Here is a 22139-nt window from a genome sequence, read left to right as displayed (position 1 = left end):
TTGCAGCGTGAATGGAGTTCAGGCTCCATGGCCCGTTCAGTCCTTGGCCTCTCTGCAGCAACTGACAATAAAGGCAGGAGGGTGGGAATTGGTTCAAACTGAAGTGATGTGGATGTGTGTCCAGGAGGACCTGGAGTGAGGTGCACCAACTTTCTTTCGAGCAGGCCACCAGATTGCAGCAACTTTTTGCCCTTGGATTCAACCTGGCAATCTAGAGGTAAAACACTCCACAGTCCATTACCCATCCCCTGAGCCAGCCAGTCCCCTTTAACACTCTTTTATTTGACTCAACCATTACTTCTTCTTACCCTCATATTCTATGTTTGGCAGCTGATACCCACCACTGTAACAAGCTCAGTATTCCAGTTGGTAGGGACCCATAGTATAGTATAATATAGTAGGGAGAGGTAGCTAAACCCCTTTCTTTTCACAATTTCATATGGCCCAGCCTTGCAAGGTGTAGAGATTGCCTAAACCCTATTAACTTCTATAGGAGTTGAGGGCACCCAGCATGTGGGATCAGATCCCTGGAGCTTAGTTCTAGTCTCCTTTTCACCATACTGACTTTCTGTAAGCCCACAGCACTCAAAGAGCATTCGTTAGGGCCATAGAAAGTTTTTTTTTTTTAGCCCGGCTCTAATGAAGCCCTTCTAGGGAGAGAGATGTTATTACCATGGTCCTTTCCCCTTTCACCCAGCCTTCCAATGAGCTGACAGGTCACTTTACGTGGCCAGGGAAGTTGTTTTCCTGTTGTTGAATGGCAGGTTGTGTATGAACCTAATCATAGTGTATAGATGAGAGCCTGTTGCTAGGGTTTATTAGATGCACCGTTGCTTGGCTCCAGGATTCAGGTTATAAGCCAAGTCACTTTTTAGCCAAACAAGACATTTAAGGCCCAGCCTTCTTCCTCCCCAGCGTGATGGGAAAGATCTCTTGTTACACCCAACTTCTCTCAGCACATCACATCTTGCTATTAGCCAGCCAGCTACTTCAAATCTGCTCTATTAAGAGACCCACACTAGACAGAGGGAAATATATAGAGCACCTAGCTCAGGAACTGGCCTTTTATCTCTCTTTCCAGGCTTAGCTGGGCTCAGGTGTGCTCAGGGTGGAGCCGTGAGGCAGACACTCCCTTATATGAATGGGTAGTTAAGCAGCAGCTGCCCCTAGGGGCAGGACCACTTAGAAATCTCAGACACAACACACCAGGCCTAGCTCACCCCAGGGAGCTGCCAGCGTAATGGACTCATCCCTCCAAGGTAAGAAAAGTGCTTGTTTATCCCAGTGTCCAGATCAAAAATGCTCACTATTCATGCAGGACTCTGTCCCATTACGCATAGGTTCAAGAGGTCAGTCTGGAAAGCCTGATATTCTTAGGTGGAAGTCCTGTGCTGGGCACCAGTTCTGGAACCATCCATTTGATTTCTTGGCTGGCTTCACGCCCACCCAGTTCTCTATTAGAATTGTACATGGGGCTCGGTGCTGTGAGGATAAAACATTTGAATGATTGTGAGATGCTAAGGGACTACAATGATAGGACCTAGTTTGATAGGGCCACTCAGTGAGAAAAGAATGATGCAAACAGATGTTTAAAACATTGTATTTAAATATATCTGGTACAACATGAGACATGTTAATAGAGCTGAGAAGCAGAAAACACAGGAGTAATTCATTATTCAGGGAACAGTTTTTCAGAAGAGCAATTAATAAGAGCATTATTCAGAGGCACTTTCTTAAGGTGATACATCCCACTGGGAGTGGCCTTTTTTTAACTTGCCAGTGTAAATGCTGCTCTTTAGGGGCAGGTCTGGGTCTTCATATGTGTTTGCACAGTGTCTAGCACGATGGGGCATCTAAGTGCGTTACTGTAATGTGTATAGGAAATAATAATAATAGTCATTACTTGTACTGAGGTTGGGTGAGCTTGTAAATTCATTTGGCAGGCCTGTGGAAAACAGACAGGCCTGATTGCTACAAAGAGCCAAGAGTTAATCATGTACAAATGTCATCATTGTCTGGCTTCAAGTAAAGAGTGACTTTGCACTAAGGCCCCAATTCAGCAAAGTATTTAAGCACGTACTCAAATCCCATTGAAGTTAAACACACCATTAAGTGCTTTTCTGAGGTTGGGCCTACCAGAGGACTTATTTTCCAATATGTTCCAATTGATAAATATTATATAAATGATGATATAAATCAGGGAACCCGGGACTGTCTAATGTACTATGAAGGAAAGAAGAGCTATCTTGAGTGTAGTCATGCTATATAATCAAGCTGGTAAGGGTGGCTGTGCTACCATTTTGAATCCAAGGGAGAAATGCACTGTAGCATTATTAACCTGACCACAGTAATGGATTTTTTTCCTGTTTGCCAAAAGCTGGGAATGGGCGACAGGGGATGGATCTCTTGATGATTACCTGTTCTGTTCATTCCCTCTGGGCCACCTGGCATTGGCCACTGTCGGAAGACAGGCTACTGGGCTAGATGGACCTTTGGTCTGACCCAGTATGGCCATTCTTATGTTCTTATTTGATATGATAAGATTGGTTAAAATGCTTGCATATGCTCCTAGTGACGAAATGTATATGGAAGCCGGAAACTGGTAAATGTTCTGATTTATTCAGTTACATCAACATGAATGTAGCCTTTCTAAACTTGAAAAAATAATTGTACACTAGAATAAAAATCTATCTTATATTGCTAACATAGTACTCTAACATGTTACATTGTTCAGTAATTGACTTCTGTAGAGCTTTCAGGCGGCTGTATATATGCCCTGGGCAAGGGGACCACATCTCACAGGTATTTCTGAGTGGTAGACACTGAACGCCTTTTTATGAGCGTCACGGTCTGGAAAGGTACTGAGATGAGGACCAACCTACAATGAAAGAAGCAGATATATGATTGGTTACAGCGAGCAGAAATTCAAAGAGAAGAAACTTGTAATATAAATTGAAAACAGATTACAGTTTAGCTCATCGGCTTCAGTCTTTTTCAGAACATTATTCCGCACTCTAAAGAAAGTTGCATCTGAAGAAGTGGGTTTTTTACCCACAAAAGCTTATGCCCAAATAAATCTGTTAGTCTTTAAAAGGTACCACCGGAATCCTCATTCTTTTTACTCTAAAGAAAGTCAATTAACAACTTTAAAATTAAGACTAACTCTCTGGTTGGCTGATGAATATTTAATCATGGAGATAATCTTGTTAACATTCCAGAAACAAGTCCTATAACCTCATTACAACAAATCACTCATTTAAGCTGACATTTTCAAATGTCCCTGGCTAAAGGTTGGCACCTACATAAGTGGGCTCATGGTCAGAGGTGTGGCATGCATTCCACTCCTCACACTGAAGACAAGAGGAAATACTGTTGTTGTTATGGTAGCACCTAGAAGATCCAGTCAGGATCAGAGCCTCCTTGTGCTAGGTGCTGTACAAACATACTTAAGAGACAGCTGTTGCCATGAAGAGGTTACAGCCTAAATGGGCAAGAAGACATAGAGTGGGGGAAAGGGATGGAACAGATAAGAAGAGTGATCAGGGTGATAGTTGGCAGATGACATATTAGTTCCCATGACTTTTTTGAGAGTGGTGGTGGTGTTTGTACATATACATACACAGCAAATATATACAATATCTATGCATGTATGTGTGTGTATGAGATTGCCTATTTAGATTGTAAATCCTTCCGGGCAGAGACTAAGGCAGACAAAGGGTGGGTTTAGATTATCAGCAGCTCTGAAAATATGGCATTTAAGTGCTTTCGTATGGATTTAAGTGTCTAAGTGTAGACACTCAAATTTGAAAAATTTGGCTATACTAAGTGTCTCAGTATCACAGTTGTAACACAATAAATCTCTCTATGAGAAGAAAATGTGTCTGAGAGAGATATCCAAGAAGCTAATGTGTTTTCTCTTAAAATATTTGATCATTTTTTCAGTTTCTTTCAAGAGTCAGAGCTTGGGATTCTCGAACGTGTTTATTGTTGGGCTAACTCTGCTCCTTTGGAAAACCACGAGAGTTTTACCCCTGCCTTGAACTGAAGTAGAACTGAACCAGGGCTGTGTGCTTTTTGAAAATTCCTCTCAAATACTTTAGGGACAATGACATCGCTTTAATGTACTTGTTATTTCACATACAATGGTATTCATTTTCCATTGGACTGTGTGAAACTGGACGGAAGTGCTACATTTTGCAACAATTCTAGTTTATATATAAATACTCGTTGTATTTCTCTACCACCGCACTTCAAGTCCAGAAGCTCAGACGCCTGACTTGACTTCCTCCACTCCAGCTCTTTATTCCCCAGCTGAAGTCATGCTATAATGTGTGACGTTGGCATTGCATGCTGTGAGAATGGCTACCACTAGCAGAACACAGAAGCAGGGGAATGCATAAGGGAGGGAAAAATCCCTCTTTTCATGCAGGGTCCTTTGTTCATAAATATAAAGATGACAGAAGAGAAATAAAGTGTTATTTAAGCAGATTTGTTCCTAGGTTTGTAAGGATCTCCTACAAGTGAACAGCAGTACGCTGGTGTCCAGTGTATAAACTACAATAAAAGTGGATGCATTCTATTAGCATTACCCAGGGTAAATGCTGATTATGGTTGAATGCGACTAGTCCTAGAGTCAAAATTCCTACATTAGCTTCCTGGCACAGGCTGACACCCTAAACTTGGACGGCTACTTTTCACAGGGGTAATAGTTCAAGTTTAGCAGCTTCCAGAGCATCAGAACATGTTGCAGTTAGGTGGACCTGGAACTAGCCCTCCTGACCTGTAACACATTAACTCCTGGTTGCGTTTGAGGCCCTAATGAGAGAGGCGGGCTGCTCATTCACTAGCTCACCTGGGAACTTTGCACTGAGATTGCGCCCTAACACCACCCAAATGTAGGAACAATGGGCAATAAGAACAGTTAGAGCCCTCCACAAACTTATGAACAGCCTAAGGCGTCTGACCTCAGCATGTATAAGTGGGGAAGCACCAGGTGTAAGTTAAAGCAAAATTTGCCCCTAAAAAATGAGAAGTCCTCTGATAACAAGGGTCATTTGAGAAGTATGGATTAGTCCCAGGACAGTAATTATAGTCAAGACTGGGATGGCTTTATGTCAGAGGTCATAATATGACAGAGGTTGGAACAAGAAGTCAATGCTAAACTGGTGAATCCTAATCTCTGGCTGTTCCACTTCTAATTCTCATTTTAAACGATGGACCAAATAACATTTTCTCTAGAGAACTCTGATAATCTAAACCAATATTCTGATGGTGTTTGAACTGTAATACCGAAGTCTCACATCTGATACACAAATTGAAGCAAGTCATGTGAGCAGGTGCTAATGTACAAAGTGCTTTTTTAAATGTCATATGTTGTAGGGTTTTATAGTTGTAATTACTTTCAACTCAGCTCATTAAAAGCAACTTTTAACTGAAACCATATTTTAATGTCAGATCACACCAAGAATCCATACAAGCCTTTTGTAGCTGGATTGTATTTAACATCTGACCTCACATCCAAGAATTACAGGGGAAAACCCTTGTTATGAAAAATCAGAGATGCATATGTGTGGGTTACTTCCACATACATTTCTCAATTACACAAAGTCCTTTTAGTTGAGAAAGGAGAAAAATATAAAGAATCACCTACCGAGCATTAGCATTGTTGTGCAAAAGTCATTGCAAGTAAAGGCCGATCCATCTTTTTAATGGAGGGTGGATAAATAGTACGAAAGACACAAAAAGGCAATAAATACTGAGTGAGGGCCTGATCCTCAGCTGGTGAAAATTGGCAGAGCTCCACTGGTGTCAATGGAGTGACGCTGAGGATCTGCCCCGAGACTTTTATTTTGCTCCAAGTATATAGGAACTAAATTTGTTTGTTTACTAGAAATCTACATTTATATTACCACTTTAGCCCTTTGCATGTATAAAGTGATTAGTAGTATTTATTAATGAACAGGGCTGCATGGGAGACTGGCAGAATATTTGATTGACATAACTGGATTACATTATTTGATATGATTTGCTTTTGAGAATGAACCTGTCAAGGGATGCTAGGTGGGGAATGAATGGGGTCATGGCTTTTCTTGCCTCAGTGAAAGGACCTGCATCCAGTTGCAAAGAAATGTAGTTTTACCTATTCCTTTTGTAAGCTCTAGCCTCCTTGTATGACTCTTCATTTTAACAACAGGGATGCCCCCAGACTCCCCCTCGTTTCCCCATCACCCACTTGATTTAATCCCTTTAGCAGGTGACAAACCCCTTTTTTAAGTTTCCATCACAGGAAAACAATCTTTACTCCCTTTCCAAAGCATCGCTCATTTACAGGATCCTAACAAAGGCAGGCCCTTTTAAGTTTTCTTAAAAAAATAATATAAAAAAAAAACTACACAAGATCACACTGTCATATTTATAGATTTCTTTCCAGTGGAGAATAACACACAATATGGGAGACAAGTAAACACGTGCACTCTCACCTATATATACAATATCCCCATGCAGACAAACACACACACACACACACACACATATATATATATATATGGATGCAAATGATTTCCGTGAAGCCATCACTTGTGAAGCTTGACAGAAAATAATGAGAAACACTAAATCTTTTATAAGGTCAACACTCGAGCAGCTGTCAAACAAGAAAAGAATTTAGCGAAAGAGCCGCAAAAACTTCCATCGCCTCATTAAACCCAACAGGGCCCGGGCCTGGCGTGGTGAGGAGACGCCGGGGCGCCTCCGTTTTGTGTCAGTAATTTGCGGCGGAGGAGGAGTGAAGACTAAACAGCCAGCGCCGAAGGGGCCTAGGGGGAGGCTGGGGAATCGTTAGCACGCCAGGAGCGGCCTCGGTTCCTAATTGGAAGCATTGGGCATTATCAACGGAGGATTTGCCTCAGCTCCCTGACAGCTATCTGGGCCTGGAATGATAGCCCACTTGTCAGTGTAAAAGACCATTAAAAACAAACCATTTTGATTTAATTGGAGGCGGTGCGCTGGGGGCCCAGGTGAGGCACCTCATCAGCCGATGCTGGCTGCTGATGCCTTTTTCCCCCTGTATTGATGGTTCCCCCCCCCCCCACTTCCCTTTCAAAAACTGTCTGGGAAAGAGAGAGAGGTACTGAAAGATCCTTCACAGTCACATTGAGAGCTGCTTTCAATAGGGTTGTCAACAAATGCCATGACATGTTACAGAGCAGGAGATATTTTTAAAGCAGATGTTATTCTGTCCACAGCTGAACCAAACTCAGAGGGTTTTGCATCTAGATTATTAGGGTTATAAATACTGTGGCTATTACTGTAGGTAGAGTGGTTAGCAAGTTAAATAAATGGAGGGTTATTTCCCTCCTCACACTCCACATTTTCTTTTCTAATGAAAAGGAAAATAAAGAGATTAAAATGGCGTGTGTATGTGCGGGGGAATAATTCTTATTTTGCTTCAAAACATGAAGATATTCAAAAGTGCCTAGTGATTTGTTTGTCTTGAGACACTTTAAAAGGGGCTGATTGGCCGAATGCAGGTGCTGAGCACTTTCTGAACATTAGAGCCCTTTAAGATGTCTTAAGTTGAGCACCAAAAGTCACTTGGCCTTGGGAGGGTATAGGGCAGTGGTTTTCAACCTTTTTTCATTTGTGGACCCCTAAACATTTTCAAATGGAGGTGTGGACCCCTTTGGATATCTTAGATACAGTCTGCAGACCCCAAAGGTCTGTGGACCAAAGATCGAAAACCCACTGGTCTAGAGGAATTCACCCATTTGGACCTTCATCCAGCTCACCTTGACAAATGATCCCACTGGATTCATATAACTTTTACGTTGGCTGTCAGAGCATACTGGGGAGTTAGCACGCGTGAGGTCCTGGGCTTAACTGGGAGCCTATTCTCTAGACCAACAAACCTGTTGGTTAATGTGTCCTGTGTTGAAAGTAGAAAGGGACCCATGGTATGAAATGTCAGGTGATTTTTAAAAAGCATTTGCATGTGCTTAGTTCATAGTGAAAGTAGTGGTGGAGGTACCCTGCAGTGCATGCTGAGGACACAATTTGTATTACATTTGCAAAAAGATGTTGAAAGCAAACTGGTCTGAGTCCATTTGCTCATGGATAAGTGTCCCCAGCACGGGAAACACCAGCAGAACAGGCACCAGCTGCCAACCCTTGTTGGTAGCCAATGAGGGGGACAAGAATTGGAATGAACATGGATACTGAGTTTAGTCTCTCAGCCCTGGAGGTGTTAGTATGGGGAAGATTACACATTGCCTGTGCTCTACCTTATCCTATGGACACTTTGAGGCCTTCAGTCTCCAGGGCTGTCAATCTGGGATCTTCCACCAGCACTAAAATCACTCAATTTATTTTTAACAAAATGTGGAGGAAAAGCAATTTAAAACATAGATTCCCCCCCCCCCCCGCCCCATCAAAAACAAGAGCTGGTCTGAGCTGCAAAGTTCAGTGTGTATGTCTGGATCTCAGATTTTGGCTTGGTTCATTGAACGTATAGTGGAAGTGGACCAGTTGCAAATCAACTTCCAAATGGTTCTGAGGTATTTGGGTTTAGGTTTTGGATTGGGCCTATCTCTGATCAGAAGGTAACCCCTTTTAACAGAGAACTTCAGGACCCGATCCGGCTTTCCCTTACATCAGTGTCAATCAGGAGAAGTGGAAGGAGTTGGAAGAGTAGTGGAGGAGGTCAGAGGGAAAAGCACCGAGGGCCATCAGTTCACTGGGAAGGAAGGGTAAACTGAGGATTGCTGAAGAGGGCTTAGAGACGCAAGGGGAGAAGTTACTAATTACACTGTAGACATGGAAAGGGATACTGGTGAAAATAGGATTACTGAGGTTATTAAATATATGGGAAGGGGAGTACCAGAGGCTGTGATCAGAGCTGCCATGCTGAGTGAGGTATCGGCCACCATTATGCAAAAGTGTTAGCAGAAACCAAAGTGATTTTAGTGCTGGTGCCAACACTGGAGACTGAAGTCCTCAATTTAGCCATAAAACAAGGATTGCGCAGGCAGTAGTAAGATTCCCTCATGTTGCCCCAACCCAGATCTGGAAGGATCACCTCTAAGGGTAAAATAATAGTTCCATTTTCCATAGCCCATTCAATCTTTGGTGTCTCTGCTGAGATTATCTGCTTTAGGATTTTATATAGCGTCTATTACCATGGCATCTAAATTGCCTACAAGGTGCCAATTGCTCTGTCCACTAGGAACTGGACTGAGACCCACCAATTCATTTCACATAGGCCACAGAACAACCCTCAGATGATATTGACTCTTGGTCAGTCAATATTCTGACCTGAGCTAGATTTCAACTGGCAATTTAGCATGGAAAACTCTCTTGGCCATTACTCTATTCTCTAAGCATGATCTAGATCTCCAGGAGATAAATTTTATAACACCCTGAATGTGTGAAGTTCTTTGCTGTCCTCCTCAAACTTCTGAAGATAAATGCCATATCTAAACAGCTAGCCCAGTGTGTATTACATGTATCCAACCCTGGTTATTTAAGCTCTGGCTAAGGCTTTTCTGACAAGACAACAATTGCAGGATTACATGAGCTGTGCTTGTCAGTTCAGTTCCTTAGACAGAAATAGAGGTGCAGCATAAAAAAACAAACTCTACTCTTTTTTTTTTTTTTATTAAACCGCAACTGTTAATTTTTGCGAAGGATCAGGCTGTGAGCAGATATCAGATCCCTGGTGAGAATCAAATACTGGAGCCCAGAATTTTGCTGCAAAATTTATACAGTGGGGATTCCTTAATTACTTTCACTGGAAATTTACCTGACAGTGCTTTCTCAGGTAATGCAAGGCATATTCAAGGAGAGCTGCTCATCCGTTGACAGTGTCTTTGATTTTGTGCTAGGTTGCAAATTAAGTCTTTTGCCAAGGTATCCTAACACTTGCTTGTCAATTGCTTATCGCTTATTCATATAGCGTATTGAGTGCAGCTTATTTCCTCTGTTTGGGAAAGCAGTGTATGTTGACAAATGTTTTGTCCAAAGTTGTTGTGGGATTTCTCTTTTTTCTTTTTCTTTTGTGCCCAAGTGAACAAGAATATTTTCCCTGGAAAGCGAGCCTGCATTCCTATGCGAGTTTAAACTTCTAATGAGTAAAGAGACACTAATGCGTGTCAATGACAGTGTGTAGGTTTATTTATTCTGACAGGGACCAATTCTTCTCTTTTATATCAGTGCAATCTGGAGTAACTCCACTCAAGTTGACAGCCATTCTGGATTTATACCAGTACAACTGAGACTAGAAGCTAGTCCGGACTGTCCAATTTTGGCTTACTGACATGCTAGATTATTATTATTATTAAACATTTATGTTTGAATAGAGCCAAAAGGCCCCAATCAGGACTGGCGCTCACTGTGTTTGGTGCTGTACAAATGCTACATTTCAACAGCAGCTTCTTGCCAGAATCCGAATTGACACCTAGGACTAAATTCTGGTTAAACCAAAACAGGCAAATTGTGACCCTTAAACAGATAAAGGGTCAGATACATCCGTGATTGAGCTATGAGGTCAGAAGCCAAGCTGGCCCAGTGCATTGTAGAGAGCTAGTCATCTTTGGAGTTGTCACTGACTAGATTGCTGTGGGTAAAAATTTACCCCTTTCATAGGGTTTGGTTTTAGTTGCAAAAGAAACTCAAAATGAAACACAAAAATCAAAGCCAAATCCTTCTCCCTGGTTCTGGGTGTTCCAGGGTTCCTCCCCCAGGACTGCTCAGCCTGCATCCTGGGTCTTCTTTCTAGAAAGCCACTTCCTCCTTCCTTATATCCAGTGCATATCAGGAAAACACAATTCTTTCCAGCAGGATCCTTGCCTGTTAACAAGGTGATGTTTTAAGCAACCACTGTCAGATTATGCCAGCATGATTAATCAACTCACATGGTAATATTCAAGGAGGTGAGTCCAATTTATTTAGGTCTCTAAAATTACCTTAACCTCTTTTCTTCTTCTGGAGTTCAAGATTTTCATGACCTCTTCCTTTTCAAACTATTCCATATAGCAGCACAGTATTAAAACAATAAAAGGTATTAAAACAATAAAAAAGGCTTTGTGAGCAGCCCCTACAGCATAAATACAGAGATGTCATTGTGTGCTCCTAACGTGGGAGCACAAGGTTCGTTTGTATATGAGGGACACACAAGAACTGTGTGGTTCTGTTTGCTTTGACTTGCAGTTCATTAGCACTGCAAAGGGTGGACTGGTGCTGAACTTCTTTAAAGCTTGGGAATGTTTGGATCTGGGATTTTGGTTTGGGCCCCAAATTTCCTCCTTATACATTTAATTATCTGGCTGCTGCACGGCGTGTTTGCAAAAAGGGCATTGCTGGAATCCTGACCTTCAGGCCCACAAGGAAAAACATCCCTTATAAAATAATCTGAATTTGGTTGATTTAAAGGCAAAACAAATTTATGGCCAAATTCTGGGCATATATGTGCTAGCCAGTGAAACAGCTCACATCACCCCCAGTCCCGGCTCCTCTGATAAGTTACAGAAGAACTCATTCTGCACATCCTGTACGATCAGCATTGCAGCGGAGCATAGCGGATGCTACCAATGGGTAAGGGAGATGGTCTGCGAATTTATGCACGTGCCCCTTCTGAGTGGCTGGCCACTGTTTACAATCCCCTGTGTATTTAGTCCCATGTCTAGAAGGGACAGATTGTCTAAAGGGGGCAACGTGCATTTCTCTGGGCTGTACATAGCTGGAATTCCCCTGCGTTCTGCAGCATATGTATGTAGCTATATCTACTAATCACACACAGGTTTGTTTCTCCCTGCACTCCCTAGAATGTGGTCCCTCAAGGCTAAGTTTTAGCAAGGAGAAATAAAATGGGTCACAGAGGAATTCTTGGACACACGAGAGCTACATTAGCAAAACCGGAACCCAGGAACTGAACCGAAACTAAAACAAATCAACTGAAAAGTGTCCTTTCCCTTCTTTGGGTGGGTGGGTAGAGGCTTCCTGTTGGGATAAACAAGGGGTTAACCCTAGAGCAACTGCCTGTTGTGTCTTGTAAAAATACCACAAATCAGCAACTTTCACTAATGAACTGCACCTTGGTGTGTCACTGGCTCCCCACTACCCTGTTATATCAGCGAGCTGGGCAGCGACTGCCGAGCTGGGGGGCCCAGGAGACAGGAATCAGGGTTAGTCTTCCACAAAGAGCTGTTAAGTAAGAACAAACTGTACAGTGCATGAAAGCTTGTAAATCAAATGGTTAGCTTAATAGCATGTGCCATTATTCTAAAGCAGTGGGGCTGAAACCTAAATCCAAATGAAAATATAGTCAATTTGTCTATACTTTAGTGACTGAATGACTATGTAATGTCAAGGAACCGTGGAGCTGTGGAGAATGGACAGAGGCAATTAGTGGAAAAGAGCAAAGCTCCTTCATTTTCTCCTCCTCCCTCCCTCTCACCAGGCACTCGTTTGAGGTCAGGTGAAAGTCCTAGGTGGATTCAGTGTTGACTCCAGTCTCAGGGCTGCTGAAGATCTGTGTGCCCAATTTCTGCAGCTCTCTGCATGAGACCAGGGCAAAACATATAAGAAATTTTCCTCTCGTTTTCAAAGGCTTAAAAGAAGAATGTCATTACCATAGGGTTTATTCTTCCATTACAAGGATGTGGCGCTACAGGGCGCTCAGAACTCTCATTTCCCATGGAAATCAATGAGACATCATGCCCGATGTTTGTAAAGCACCTGGAAGATGACGTGCAATGACAAAGTCTGATCATTAAGAGAGAGGAAGCTTCACACCACTTGCTCTCCCACTGCCACTGTCGAATATCCTCTTCTCTGTCCCAGCTTTGCCGCAGGAATAATATCCACCTCCTAGCAGTGCTGAGGCCTGATTAATGCTTGTCAAACTCTATGTGAGAGCTAAGTATTAATACAATATCGGTGTCCACTCAGGGTGCCTTCCAAAGGAGGGTCTCAAAATATTTTACAAACATCAGTTAAACCTTACAACCCTTCCACCCTCCTTCCTCCCCTCACTGAGATGAGAAAGCATTATTGTCCCCATTTTACAGATGGGGAAACTGAAGCATAGAATTTGCCCACGTGTCTCGGCAAGGTTGTGGCAGACCTGGAGTGGAACCAGGATCTCCTGCCTTCCAGTCTTGTATCATAGCAACCCTTCTCCTGAATCCCAAATTACCATTCACAGTTAAATAACACAAGACAATATATTAAGTGCCCTGTGTGTTATGGGGCACATTAGACCAAAACATTATGCTCCAAGGCCGAGAACCATTTGCTGCACTGCCATCACCCTCTTTCCTTGCCATTCCCTGGGCTAGTGTGGCTGAGAAGAATACGCCTTACCCGTACGCTCTAGACAGCTGCCATAAACTGGCTTTAAATGCTCCTCCTTCCTTGGGGGAAATGTAGCAGTGGCCAGGAGGTGTAGGGGGTTCTTTTGAGTTTCCCCTGGGTAATGCAGAAGCCCCCAAGAACTGAGGGTGGAGCTGGAGAGCCATTATAGTTAAAATCCAGCTGTGGGCTGTCTGATTCGTGGAACTCCTTATCTCTGCTGGAGCACCTCCCTGCTCAGCTGGACCTTAGGAACCATGCAGGGCTGGCTTCTGCTCCAGAGGCAGAATTCTGAAGCTGTGCGGGAGTGGGGCATGGCGAGACCAGGGTGGGCTGGCTAAGGAGCAGTAACGAAGATTGCAGGAAGTGGTGCTTGGGAGAGGGTTTCTTGAGAGAAGTAGGAAGCCTGGGAGAAGGGGGTTGGTCCAGGGGAGCCATTAGAGTTTAAACAGGTCTACAAACAGTTGCACTAACTGATAGGATCCAGTCTAGATGCCGCTTAAGCCTTATGAGAAGATTCTCCTAACCTCTTATGGGTTAGAAATCTAATGAGAAGAGACTCTTGAGATTTACATTGTTTATTAACTGATTTTTTTATTAACCCCATCACCGAAGCATTGGGACATATGTATAGATTAAAGGTAGCGTCATGTTAAACTGCCTACAGTGGACAGCACTATCCGCTCCCCTCCCTGTGCCATCATATTCAGTTTTCACTAAGACCGGAGCCAGTTAACCACAACCAAGAAAGTGCTTGAGTAAAAGATATCTTGCACCATGCCCAACAAACGCTTAGGTTCAGTGTGGTTCAACTGTTGGACCAGTTCATATTTTAATGGAACTGTTTCACCACCCCTTATCTGAAGTTATAACTAAGGGAGATATGTATGAAGGCCAGGGATTGGAAACCATTGAGTAGAGGTACCTGGCCATGGAACTGTCAGCCGTAGGACCATGCATCTCCTTTGTTTTATTATTATTGCTGTATTAACTAGGTAAATAGTTTCATGGCCGCACAATGGAAATATTTAATTTCCCTTTATAGGTACCATGCTCTGAAGCCCTGTTGAGCATTGCCTTTCCCAATCTAAGTTCTCATATGGACTGATAGCAAATCATATCTCCAGCTGGGGAGAAGCAACACTTTCCAGATGAATGTAGTAAGGAATAGAAGGATGATGAGATCGATGGGCCTCTGTAGAAAACTGGCTAAGGCCTGGATCCCACAGATGAAACAGTCCCAGCGGACCAAGGGAAGAGCGGAGAGAGAAGAGCTGGGAAACGAGAATGCATGAGACTGCCTGTGTGGGCAATATATAAAAACCCAACTACTCTCACAGCCCAAACAAAAGGGAGCGAGTGAAAAAGAAAAACAGAGAGAGACTGAAAAATGAATAGTGATGGAAAGGTCCAGGGTGAGAGGAGCTATAAAGCAAAGGCTTGCCCCAGTATCTCGTGTGACTTACACAATCTGTTTAACAGCGATCGGTCATGTTCTTTCCCTGACATTAGCTGCAGCAGCAGCTCTGTGCTGACAGGCAGCTGGGATAAATGATTACTGACATATGCTAATAGGACAGACTTAGGCAGGACGTAAGAGGCATACATCAAGGTGGTGCAAAACATATTTCCTGGTCGAAACTCTGCAACTTGTTCAAGTAGATTAGCTTCAGGAAGCCACGAATCCTCTTCGTTGTTTAACCTGCAGTTTAAATCAACGTAGAGGCAAAAACTACCCCTCCCCACCCAAAAATGTTGGCCCATGATGAGGGGTTCTTTATAATAGTATCTATCAATGCCAGATGTGATTTGGGCCATGTAAACTCCCCACAGGTTTTGGATGTTCAGTCTTTCAGTTGTTTTCCCCCTTCAGCCTAGCTCCCTTCTTCCCTTTCTTTGTAAAATGCCCCCTGGCTCTGTACTTGCAGTTTCTCTATAATTTACACCACAAACAAAGATCCCAGAATTCAAAAAAGCACCCAAGAGTGCAACAGGGTGCATAGATTAATACAGCGAGGTGTTTAGATCCCATGCTAGGACATGAAACCTTAACCTTGACTCTTACCTGGATCAATTAGGTAAGTGTCATGTGGTTCTATAAACCTCAGCAGACCCTTCATTCAATCTCAAGGAGACTATTGTCAATCAGGCAGTTTAGAGAAATACCAAGAGTGCAGACTTTCTGGAAACCTGTGATTCTCAGGGTAACAATACTTCTTGAACCAAATTAACCCCGTGTGATATGAATTATTTATAGAACAAAGCAACAAAATGGCGCGCTTTGTAAATGCCTGTTTTCTGTACAGTATTGCATGCTCCTTTCAGGGGTACGTTTGAAGTTCAGATATTAATGAAGAATAAAAGATCAGTCTCGTATTAAGAGTGAGGCATAAAAAGATGTGTTTCTAATCTGGCGAAGCTGTTGAAAGCGTTCACAAGAATTTGGCAAACAAATAGGAACCTCCAGGTCACTCCTTCCTTCCAGCTGTCTCCTCTGTATCTGTCTTCTAGGCCCCTATGCTGCAAACATGCACATTCTTAACTTTACCCATGTGAGTGGTACAACTGAAGCCAATGGGGCAATTCACATGCTTATCTTAAAATGAAATATGTGGCAGTGTTTGCAAAACTGGGGCTTTAGATTGCAAGCTCGTCAGGGCAAGGGCTGTCTTCATTGCTTGCTTTGTACAATAATACCAAGGACACTGTTGTATAGTGTTAAATGGGGTACACATGTATCTGTGCAGGTGCCCAATCATACCTTCTGAAAGTGGGGCATGTGCCAAAGGGAATCCAATTTCACAGGCGGTTGTTGTTTTCTGAGAAGCGTGGTCCGAGTTTCATAGACTTTCCTTTTCTGCAACTAAAGGCAAATAAGATGTGGGAAATAACCACCTAGGAACAAGTTTACTCCAGTGAATAGATGCCTTCCTGGATAAGGTGATCTCCAATGTGAAATGGCAATTTAGACCTCATCCCAACAGAATTATAATTGTGTGAATTAGACATTTCTTGATAAATCATTTTTGGATCGATGGTAGATGAGGCAGCCTTTGGGTAAAGGGGATACTCATATTTAATTGATCTGGGTCTTCCTCTCATATTAACTTTTAACTCTAGCTGGCATTTATACAGAGAACATTTTGCTCAAGAAAACCTCAATGTTCCACAAATGTAATAAGCTGATAAAACTATGCAGAAGCATAATTTCCGTTCTCACTATGATGCAGCCACCTCTGGAGTGAAACAGGGCAGCTGTTCCAAAGAGGAAGGAGAAAATTATCCATATTTAATTGAATTTCAGAGGGATTTTAGATAAGCAGATGATGTAGTTCTGATCTCAGCAGGGCAAAAAGGTTAATGGGCCTACTTTTGCAAAACCGGTTATGGGATTCTTAGTGACCAAAACCTCTATTTTATACTCCATCCCAAAGGGACCAGCACAGAGCCCGATACTCCATGCTAGAGCAATGGTTCAATACTGACCCAGGAGAAGAGTCCACCCTGCAGGGTGGGGATTTCTTGACTCTTGCCCATTCAAGTACTATGCTAGCATGACCGTGCTTAGCTTGTAGCACCTGATAGACTCATCACACAAAGTGCTACAGGTTTTGTGAACATTTTTGGCTCTATGGTGAAACTGGGATTCTGTATCACCTAAGTGCCGTCTAGTATTTAGGTTTGCATTCCTTAATACAATAGGAGATGTCTACAGATTTCAGGAACTCTTGATAAAATGGAGGGAAACACAACAGTCTCTCTCTGATTAAAAAAAAAAATCAGTCATTAATAGATCAGGTAAGTGTATTTTCCAACATTCCAGACAGTGCAGCCGTAAAATAGCTGCTAATTAAAAACACTGTATTCTTGCACTTCAGCTATAAAACATGCTTTGTAATGGCAATAATACCAATGAAATTGGTCATTACCATATTAACTCAACTCTTCCTTGAGCCATTAACTAATAAACCAGTCATTGGCTGCTTTTAAATGTTATTACAATATTGCTGCATATAATGGTGCTGTGTTTCACACTCACACTACCACTCTGACTGCTGGAGACAGACAAGCAATGCCTAGATCAGGGCTGGTGCCTTTACTCATTTTAATGTATGTTAGGATGGTCACTGGTCCCAAGTAACTTGCAGAGAGTCCATCTCTGGGGGTGACATTGTTCTGAGATCTTTCACTGGGACTCCCGGGGTGAAGATAAAATTCCTTGGAGGACTCTTGAACCTCAGAAGACTTTGGGCCCAATTGTCATTTACAAAAAGGCCGCTTCACACAGCAGCGGCAAAAAAGAGGCCTTACTGTTAAGGACAATCAAGCCCATTCACCTTAATTGATATAAGGGTTTTAAATCAAAGTGGGAACCTTGAGCTTGATTTTAAATGGTATTTAGGCAACTAAAGATGCAGATTGGTACATAGTAGGCTTTTCAAAACTGCCTAGGTAGGTTAGATTCCTAATTCCTATTGAGTCATTGGGAGTTAGGTGCCAAGGGGCTTTTGAAAATCCCATGAAGCATCTATCTGCTTCTTTTGGTGCCTAAATACCTCTAAAAATCTGGCCCCCCATCCCTAAAATATATACTCAGTTGTACAAATCTTGAGATTTGCACTATAGTGGTGTAAGATGACATAGAACAATGCTCTAGATACCTGCTAGCTGAAGCCAAGCTGACTTTAATGGAAAGGAAAAAAGAGAAATACAGACATTTCTGCAGAGGGAAAATGCTTTGCCGCAGAAAATGCAGTACTTTAAGATCTTTTTGCTTTGTTTTGATGGCGCTATTAGCAGCCAGGGAACCAAAGCTTCCTCTTTAAACTTATCATTGATTTTATAGCAACTGACATTTAGGGCATTGCCTTTTTCCCTGAAAAATTCTGCAGGTATTTATAAAAATAAAAAGGGGATGTAGGGGCTCTTGTTCTCCAAATGCATTGCCTACATGAAGTTGCTCTGTAGGAAGAGTCCAGGCCCAACCATGGAATCGTTTTGAGCCGCTAGGGGCTGAGGCATATCCCTCAAGCCCTACATTCTTAGGGAGTGAGGTATAAAAGCCCTGTGCCCTCCAGCCAGTATCATCTCACCCTTACTGAAATGTTTCCAACTCTGGGGAGGAACAAAGCCGTGGCTTAACAGCGGTCAGCAAAGCCACACAACTTTATGACAGCAAGTGAGGGACACTACGTCCAAAGTGCTGTTACCTTTTTTTTTTCCACTTGCTTGGCCATGGCAACTGCCCTCTGTTGCTCCATCCACACCTCCTTGTACCTGTGCTGGAGAAGGTCGAAGAAGGGAGTGGAAGGCCTACAAAACATTCAGAAGATAACGTCACAATGGGCCAAAGCACCCCCCCCGGTACACCCATTCGGTCCCTCTAATAAAAACTTTGATTTATATCCGTAGAGGATGGAAAATGCGACTGGTGAGAATACTACGGCTCTATCATCTCTGCTGGAAACACGAAAATCTGTTTTGATGAGCGGGCCCTGCTGCAGAAAGAAACAGTATCATGTCCACTCACACAGCACTAAGTGCCCCAAGTATAGTATTTGCTCAAGATAACCACGCAATATATAGTGTAAGCTTCCCTAGTGCATTCACTACACTCCGAACACCAAATATGCCTTTCTTCACAATATTGGGACTGCTTGATCTCCAGCAATAAAGGTCTCTAGTATGATGGAAGGATCGCAGCAGCACCTTGCATGACAACTTAGTCTGGGACCCAGCTAAGACTTAGAGACAACACATTCTAGCCTTCTGGACTTGGGGCATCCATTTTGGAAACCAAGTAGCTCAGGGGAAAATGACCAAAGGCTGTGCTGAGCCTTCACATCAATATCTGAGAGCTCTGAACTGTGATTCTGGCCCTGACAAGCCTCCAGAAGTCCTCCCTTTGTCAGTATGTTCCCCATGCAACTGAGTGGTATTTGCCTCTGAATTAACAAGGGGGCACAAAGAGTGAGGTGGTGTGACGAGAGGATCTGAAGTCCATCAGAGCTCCCATGTGCCAAAGAGGCTTGAACAGGCAACAGCAGGGCTGGCAGACTGGGCCTGGGAGGGGCTTCCAGGTGTAGCGGGACAAAGGGAAGATGCTGATAAACACCTTGCCCATTAAGCAACTTAAATGAGAGTTGAAATGTTCCATCAGAAAAATGACCCATTTGTGCTCAGAGAGGAAGATCTCGAAAAGCAAAACCAACAGACTCCTCCTCACTGATGAAGAAAATAGACATTCAGGCCAAGGTCCCCCAATCTCATCGTTCACTGACCTCGATCCCTGCAATCCGTATACAGAGGAGCCAGAACTCATCACACAAGCTGCACAAAGATTCACAGATTCCAAGGCCAGAAGGAACCACTGTGGTCATCTGGCCTGACCTGCTGTATAACAGGCCATGGGGCTGCCCACGTTTAATTCCTCTTTGAACTAGCTCAGATCTTTTAGAAAAACCTCCAATCTTGATTTTAAAATTTCTAACGATGGCAAAGCGACCCCACCCCCACCCCATGAATCCAATCACAGGCCTTGCATAGAGTTTCACACCCTGATTCCTTGCATGGTAGGTGCTCTTTTAGTTCTTTGTTTTTCTTTGTTTTGTTTTGTTTTTGTTGTTGTTCTCTCTCTCTCTTTTTTTTTTTTTTTTTTTTACCTCCTCCCCCCACTTCATACAAAACGACGACAACTATATCAGGGAAGGAAATACAATTAAAACAAAAGAGAGAGAGATTCCGGTATCCCTGACACTGCGGTTTAGTGATCATTACAAGTGATGATGGCTGAAGTGGTGGTGTACTCAGGCCTAAGTTTTAAGCCCGACCCAGACCTAAACTGGATCCAAGCCCACATGAGCCAAGCCCAAAAGAGTCGAGTTGTTTTCTGACCTGACTCCGACTTTTCCACCTAAACTTAAGTCAGTGCAGCTGCCACCTCTGGCCTATGGGGTTGGCCCAGCGGTGGCTCCATGCTCTGCTCCTGCCAGCCGCTGCCCCCGCCTGGGCTGTGTGTGTTGTGAAGTGAGAGGTGCTGTGACTCCTTGGCGCGCACACTCTGCAGTGCAAACAGCAAGATGGTGCTGGCTGGCAGGAGCAAGGCATGAAGCCGCCCCGGCACCAACCCCATGGGCAGAAGGAGAAGAGCTGACCCGAACCCAGCCCTTGTAGTTGGGTCCTGTTGGGTTTGGGTTGGGTTGCAGGGCTCTGCTCTGAAGCTCATACAGGATTTTAATTTGTATAACTACTGACGATAGGCCCTAACTGAAATCAGGGCCCCATTGTGCTAGGCCCTGTACAGACATAAATAAAAGAGCTTAATAGATAAGACAAAATGTGGGAGCAGGGAAGGATTATTATCCCCATTTAACAAAGGAGGAACTGAGGCACCGAGATTAAACGAACTTGTTCAAGGTCATGTAGGGAGTCCGTAGCAGAGCTGGCAACTGAGCCCAGATCTCCTGGGTCCCAGTCCAATGCCTTCTCCAAGTGCATCAAATACATCCTGCCTCTTAAAATAAAGTTTTTAAAATTGGCAAATAAATTGGAGAACCTTTTTTTGGGCGGTGGGGGGAAAGGGAGGGATGGAGTCTTACTAGTAAAAGTCTGACTTTAATATCGCACTAAATAGATCTCTTTTGATGTGGCTTCCCAACGGGCTCCAATACACTAGCTGTGTGTGACTGGATACAATGGTGAAATGCTCCAGCCAGGAGACGTGTACACTGCCGGTATGAGGCCAGAGGTAACATGCTCAGCTAAGCCTCGAGGAACAGAAGATAAAGAGAGTAAAAAGGCATCTGCTTCTCAGCTAGTCTCCGGGCTAACCAAATCGAGCTGATAATAGCCAGAGAGGCAAGCTGTTAGAATCAGAACCGTGTGTGTGCGTCCGTCCTTCTTTGTGCCTTTGGCCCGAGGTGGCAGGGCAGGTTTAATTTCACCAGCCAATATGAAAGACGGGGACAGCCAGAGCAACAGCAATAAAGCAGAAAACGTCCTTACTGTGAATACAGCTCGTTTCCTCAGGGTGAGTTTCATGATGGAGAAATGGTCAGAAGTAAACAGGATGAAATTCAATAAGGACAAATGCAAAGTACTTCACTTAACACGGAACAATCAGTTGCACAAATGCAAAATGGGAAATGGCTGCCTAGGAAGGCGTACTGCAGAAAGGGATCTGGGGGTCATAGTGGATCACAAGTTAAATATGAGTCAACAGTGTAACACTGTTGCAAAAAAGAGAAACATCATTCTGGGATGTATTAGCAGGAGTGTTGTGAGCAAGATATGAGAAGTAATTCTTCCGCTCCACTCTGTGGTGATTAGGCCTCAGCTGGAGTATTGTGTCCAGTTCTGGGCGCCATATTTCAGGAAAGATGTGGACTGATTGGAGAGAGTCTGGAGAAGAGCATCAAAAATGATTAAAGGTCTAGAAAACATGATGTATGAGGGAAGATTGAAAAAACTGGGTTTGTTTAGTCTGGAGAAGAGAAGACTGAGAGGGGACATAACAGTTTACAAGGTGGTTACAAGGAGGAGGGAGAAAATTTTTCTTTAACCTCCGAGTATAGGACAAGAAGCAATGGGCTTAAATTGCAGTAAGGACGGATTAGTTTGGACATTTGGAAAAACTTCCAAACTGTCAGGGTGGTTAAGCACTGGAATAAATTGCCTAGGGAGGTTGTGGAATCTCCATGATTGGAGGGTTGTTGTTTTTTTTTTAATTATTTTTTTTTAAGAGCAGGTTAGATAAACACCTGTCAGGGACGGTCTAGATAATCTTAGTCCTGCCTTGA

At 43.3% G+C, this 22139-nt stretch overlaps 1 protein-coding gene across 1 annotated transcript in view; it reads right to left on the bottom strand.

The window, feature by feature from the left end:
- Window positions 1-1584: 1584 nt before the first annotated feature.
- The window catches only part of CFAP77 (cilia and flagella associated protein 77), a 94216-nt gene continuing 73661 nt past the window's right edge, over window positions 1585-22139 (bottom strand). The window contains exons 4-6 of the mRNA XM_065572152.1: window positions 18552-18654; window positions 16103-16204; window positions 1585-2878 (exon numbers count right to left, since the gene is read on the bottom strand). Of these exons, the coding sequence (XP_065428224.1) occupies window positions 2756-2878; window positions 16103-16204; window positions 18552-18654 (328 nt within the window). The 3' untranslated portion in view covers window positions 1585-2755. The remainder of the gene's footprint in view (window positions 2879-16102; window positions 16205-18551; window positions 18655-22139) is intronic.

The sequence above is a fragment of the Chrysemys picta genome, chromosome 18 (assembly GCF_011386835.1).
Source record: "Chrysemys picta bellii isolate R12L10 chromosome 18, ASM1138683v2, whole genome shotgun sequence".
Lineage (NCBI taxonomy): Eukaryota > Metazoa > Chordata > Testudines > Emydidae > Chrysemys > Chrysemys picta.
This window is presented reverse-complemented; position numbering and strand designations above follow the sequence as displayed.